The sequence below is a fragment of the Heptranchias perlo genome, chromosome 5 (genome assembly GCF_035084215.1).
Source record: "Heptranchias perlo isolate sHepPer1 chromosome 5, sHepPer1.hap1, whole genome shotgun sequence".
Classification (NCBI taxonomy): domain Eukaryota; kingdom Metazoa; phylum Chordata; class Chondrichthyes; order Hexanchiformes; family Hexanchidae; genus Heptranchias; species Heptranchias perlo.
Genome location: NC_090329.1, coordinates 116,300,308 through 116,306,151, shown reverse-complemented (window position 1 = coordinate 116,306,151; position 5,844 = coordinate 116,300,308). Strand labels below are relative to the sequence as shown.

General features: G+C 45.0%; 1 protein-coding gene across 1 annotated transcript; it reads left to right on the top strand.

The window, feature by feature from the left end:
* Positions 1-458: 458 nt before the first annotated feature.
* On the top strand, positions 459-5,072 carry LOC137321504 (ferritin heavy chain-like). The gene is made up of 2 exons (XM_067983898.1): positions 459-506; positions 4,777-5,072. Exons 1-2 carry the CDS (start codon positions 474-476, stop codon positions 5,047-5,049), a joined length of 306 nt encoding a protein of 101 aa, XP_067839999.1. The 5' UTR covers positions 459-473; the 3' UTR covers positions 5,050-5,072.
* The last annotated feature ends 772 nt before the right edge of the window (positions 5,073-5,844 follow it).

The following is a 5,844-nucleotide window of genomic DNA, read 5'->3' as shown; positions in this document are numbered from 1 at the left end:
TATCAGCCTCCCATGTCCCCTATATCGGCCTGCCGTGTCCCCTATATCGGCCTGCCGTGTCCCCTATATCAGCCTCCCGTGTCCCCTATATCAGCCTGCCGTGTCCCCTATATCAGCCTCCCATGTCCCCTATATCGACCTCTCGTGTTCCCCATGGATCTGCTGCACAGTAAGTTCTGAAAACCACCCAGCAGGGGCTGTAAACACACCAACAGAACAGGCCGAACGGTTATAGCTTTTCTCAATGTTTAAAAGATTTACAGGACTAAATGGTGAAAAAGTGGCTGAGGCACGGGGATTGCTGACAAATGATTACCGTATCTGTGAAACCCCCACCCGAATCACTTTAACATCCAACTCCGAGCTGTGTAATAAATATCTCACCGAGCAGGATGTGCGTCCCCCACCCCCCACGATGCTCCGGGATCCTGCTCCCTAGGCAACAACGTGTCATTTGTAGCAGCAGGGCTGCGATGATCAATGTTTTTAGCAGTGGAATCTGCCAGGTAAGCAACAAATCTAACTCTATAATAACTCAAGCTATTAACGTGCCATTACTCCGCTCTCCACTTGCCTCCCACTGGATGTTTTCCCTCTATTCCGAGTGTGAGATCAACGGATGTGCCGATGGCCTCCACAGATTAGAGAAAAATGGCTGAACCTTCCCCACCCCCCCCCCCCCCGCCTCCATATATCAAATAGTCTGTGGCCTCCCCAAGAATTTGGTTTTTAAAAAATCCAAACAAGTGTATTGAGTGGGTACGGTATCATAGTGGTTATGTTACTGGACCAGTAATCCAGAGGCCTGGACTAATAATTCCAGCTTGAGGTCAAATTCCACCATTACAGTTTGAGAATTTGAATTCATTTTTTTTTTAAATCTAGAAATAAAATAGCTGGTATCAGTAAAAACCAACTGGTTCACTAATGTCCTTTAGGGAAGGAATCCTGCCGTCCTTACCCGGTCTATATGTGACCCATCAATGTGGTTGCTGCCCTCTGAAGTGACTCCGCAAGCCACATCAAACTCAGGGCAACTAGGGATGGGCAATAAATGCCGGTCTTGCCAGCGACGCCCACAACCCGAGAACGAATAAATAAAAAAAGAATAAATGAAAGTACACCTTTAAAGATGCTCTGGTACTACGTCAATGTGACGGATCCCGCCCGGGCCTGAGGTTGTCAGTGTTGTGGAATCCGGCCCTGTTTCACAGCACAGGCAGCAAGAGACAAATCGCTGCGTGTACACAACTGTTTGACAGTAACCATTCATGGCTGCTTGCAGATACTGGGCCTTTTCTAAAGACTGGGAAAGGGCCATCTGGGTTAGCAATGGGCGAAACCACGCCCTCTCGTCATGTCCGAGGGCCAGAGGAGGTGGGAGAAACATTCCATTATGGAGCCAGATGTTTCTGCATAGATACTGGGCCTCGTGTTTCCACAGCTGGTTTACTACTTTTCCCAGCGCACAACTACGTCTCTCTCACAGGCCAAGCGTGGGAGTCAGCCGCCTGGGGTTAAACAACTACCTGTATTCAGCTGCAGAGGTGGTTTTCATTGAGGTCAGATCAATATTGTTAGCTACAATATCAAAGAAGCAAGATTGTTTACATCATTGGCATTTCGTCAGGACATCAGAGTCCCAGGGGCGAATAAAAATGCAAAGCTTTTTTTTGTTTAACTCCAGACACAGTTTTAAGCATTAATATTTGCTTCTTTTTTTCCCTCTTGGTTAGAGGCATCAAATACAATGGTCCTGAAAGCCCTCAAGAAATGATCCTGGTGTAACTAGGGCTGACCATGACTTTGCAGGGTCAGTGAGAGGGCATCTAATTTGTGTGGGGCAAGTGGGCACACACACCATTAAGGGCACATCTCTGGCACCTGCTTGCCCCATGCAGCTGGAACATCTGGCGCCTGTCCCTCCATTGGGGGTTTACCCAAGCTACCCTCACGTAGAAACATAGAAACATAGAAAATAGGAGCAAGAGTAGACCATTCGGCCCTTCGGGCCTGCTCCGTCATTCAAAATGATCATGGCTGATCGTCTAACTCAGTACCCTGTTCCTGCTTTTTCCCTATATCCCTTGATCCCTTTAGCATTAAGAAATATATCTATCTCCTTCTTGAATACATCTAATGACTTGGCCTCCACTGGCTTCTTTGGTAGAGAATTCCACAGGTTCACCACCCTCTGAGTGAAGAAATTTCTCCTCATCTCGGTTCTAAATGGCATACCCCGTATCCTGAAACTGTGACCCCTGGTTCTGGACTTCCCAGCCATCGGGAACATAACCCTGCATCTAGTCTGTCTAGTGCTGTTAGAATTTTATATGTTTCGATGAGATCACGTCTCATTCTTCTAAACTCTAGTCAATATAGGCCTAGTCGACCCAATCTCTCCTCATACATCAGTCCTGTCATCCCAGGAATCAGTCTGGTAAACCTTCGTTGCACTCCCTCCATGGCAAGGACATCCTTCCTCATATAAGGAGACCAAAACAGCACACAATACTCCAGATGTGGTCTCACCAAGGCCCTGTATAACTGCAGTAAGACATCCCTGTTCCTGTACTCAAATCCTCTTGAAATGAAGGCCAACACACCATTCGCCTTACTAACTGCTTGCTGCACCTGAATGCTCGCTTTCAGCGACTGGTGTACAAAGACACCCAGGTCTCATTGCACCTCCCCTTTTCCCAATCTATCACCATTCAGATAATAATCTGCCTTTCTGTTTTTACAATCAATGTGGTTAACCTCACATTTATCCACGTTATACTGCATCTGCCATGTTCTTGCCCACTCACCCAACTTGTCTAAATCACATTGGAGCCTCTTTGCATCCTCCTCACAGCTTACATTCCACCCCAGCTTTGTGTCATCTGCAAACTTGGAAATGTTACATTTAGTTCTCTCATCCAAATCATTGATATATACTGTGAATAACTGGGGCCCAAGCACTGATCCCTGCGGTACCCCACTAGTCACTGCCTGCCACCCGGAAAAAGACCCGTTTATTCCTACTCTCTGTTTCCTGTCTGTCAACCAATTCTCAATCCATGCCAGTATATTCTCCCCAATCCCATGTGCTTTAATTTTGCACACTAACCTCTTGTGTGGGACCTTATCAAAAGCCTTTTGAAAATTCAAATACACCACATCCACTGGTTCTCCCCTATCTATTCTACCAGTTACATCCTCAAGAAACTCCAGTAGATTTGTTAAGCGTGATTTCCCTTTCATAAACCCATGTTGACTTTGTCCAATCCTGTTAATGCCCTCCAAGTGTTCTGTTATCATATCTTTTATCATAGACTCCAGCATTTTCCCCACTACTGATGTTAGGCTAACTGGGCTGTAATTCCCTGTTTTTTCTCTCCCTCCTTTTTTAAATAGTGGGGTTACATTTGCCACCCTCCAATCTGTAGGAACTGTTCCAGAATCTATAGAATTTTGCAAGATGACCACCAATGCATCCACTATTTCCAGGGCCACTTCCTTTAGTACTCTGGGATGTAGATTATCAGGCCCTGGGGATTTGTCAGCTTTTAACCCCCATTAATTTCTCTAGCACTATTTTTTTTACTAATACTGGTTTCCTTCAGTTCCTCCCTCTCAATAGACCCTTGATTCCCTAACATTTCTGGGAGGTTATTTGTGTCCTCCTTTCTGAAGAAACAACCCCAACCATGTCCTCCTTGGCTAAGGGGGCTGATCAGGTGTCATTTAAAAAAAAATTGTCCTTTACTTCAGTGGTCAAGACCTTTTCCGTGTCCTGGATCTCTCCACCTCCACCCCCTTCTCCTTCACCTGATGGGGTCCACTTTCATCCATCCGGAGACTGGAACATCTCATATCACTGGGCGGACCGGCCTCCAGATATACACCAGGCCCTGACTGAGCAGAGCCAGGCAAACGGCAACCCCATACATTGGGAGCGCCCACACCTGGCTCCACCCCCATCCTACGCCAGTTGCCTTGTGAAGGTGGGCAGAGGTATGTTGGAAAATCCCAGAAACAACGGAAAACCCCGGCATCAGGTCCCTGCTATTGTACAGCAGGTTGCTGTGGTCTCTCGTTGGAGATACGGATTTTTGGGGCCAATGTTTTGAGCAAAAATAATACAAATTAAATTTCTTTTGAAAAGTTTAATAGAATGAGAGATTGAATACAGCAGCTCTCACCTATAATTGCAAATAAGTAGGCTCTTCCATCAATTTCGGGGTGGGCTTCTATAGCGAGGGCCAAAAATAATAAAATTTAATAAAGGATTAAATTAACTTTCTTTACCTTGTTCTTTATCTCTGCAATACTTAGTATTGCAAAAAATGTTCTTCTTAAGTAACACATTTAAATTCAGGACTTTTATTTAGAACTCACCCTCCAAATTTGAATAAGTTACATTGAGTTACATCAAAACTACAGCACATAAACAGGCCATTCAGCCCAACTGGTCTCAGTCGGCATTTATGCTCCACATGAGCCTCCTTCCCCTCTACTTCATCCAAACCTATCAGCATACCCTTCTATTCCTTTCTCCCTCGTGTGCTTTTCTGGCTTCTCCTTAAAAGTATCTATGCTATTTGCCTCAACTACTCTTTGTGGTAGCGTGTTCCACATTCTTACCACTCTTTGGGTAAAGAAGTTTCTTCTGAATTCTGTATTGGATTTATTAGTGACTATTTTATATTTATGACTTCTAGTTTTGGACTCCCCCACAGTGGAAACATTTTCAATACCTCTACCCTATCAAACTCTTTCATTATCTTAAAGGCCTCTATCAGGAGCAATGGTCTGGAGACAATGCAGAGAGCTCTGCAGATGGAGAAGAATGTGAACCAGAGTCTGCTGGATCTGCACAAACTGTCCACTGAGAGGACAGACCCTCATTTGTGTGACTACCTGGAGACCCACTACTTGGATGAACAAGTGAAGATGATCAAGAAGCTTGGAGATCACATCACCAACATGAAGAGACTGGGAGCCCCTGAGAATGGTATGGGAGTGTACCTGTTTGACAAGCACATCATGGGGGAAAGTGATTAAACTGACTGCAGGGATATAGCCTAGAGGCAAGGCCTCAGCACATTCCTTCCAGGATTTTCCTCTTTTAAGTTAACCCTTTCTCTGCTGTTTTTTTTTGTGTCTGTGTTCTCTCTAGATACACAAATCTGCAAGTAAATGGGTCAGGAATAGCTCAGCAGTAAATGAATGGAGTGCAAAATTGTCAAACTGCCTTTCCATCCAACAATCAAAAAATTCCCCTTGAAGCTAACCTCATGCTGGGTCAATTGAAATTTCGAAGACTGAGTTAGATAGATTTTTGTTCGGTAAGGATATAAAGGGATATGGAGCAGAGACGGGTAAATGGAGTTGAGGGTTTAGATCAGCCATGATCAAATGGCGGAGCAGGCTCGAGGGGCTGAATGGCCTACTTCTGTTCCTACGTTTCCTACGATTGATTGTAAGGTTAATTATCCCTGTTAAGGTATTTTTACTTCTTGCTTCATCTTGTCTTACCAGGTCACTCCCCAGTGCACAGCTGAGAGATCTGGTTGGATTCCTGCTCCCAGAACTCTGACCATGCCACTCTGAACCCAACTCATCTGTATCTGTGACACTAGAAGAAATTCCACACCCAAAAATAAAGAATTTCAACAATAGCAATTACCTGCATTTTATGGGCTCGTGAACACAATAAACCCAACTCGCAAGAAACTGTCTGAAGTGACTCTCCCCTGGTTTTCCCTCCTAGCCTGTAGGGAGAACACTTGGCCTTTACTCAGCACTTCCTTGTGAAATGGGTGAGCGAAGAAAATTCAGAGCATGGGCTTCATGGGG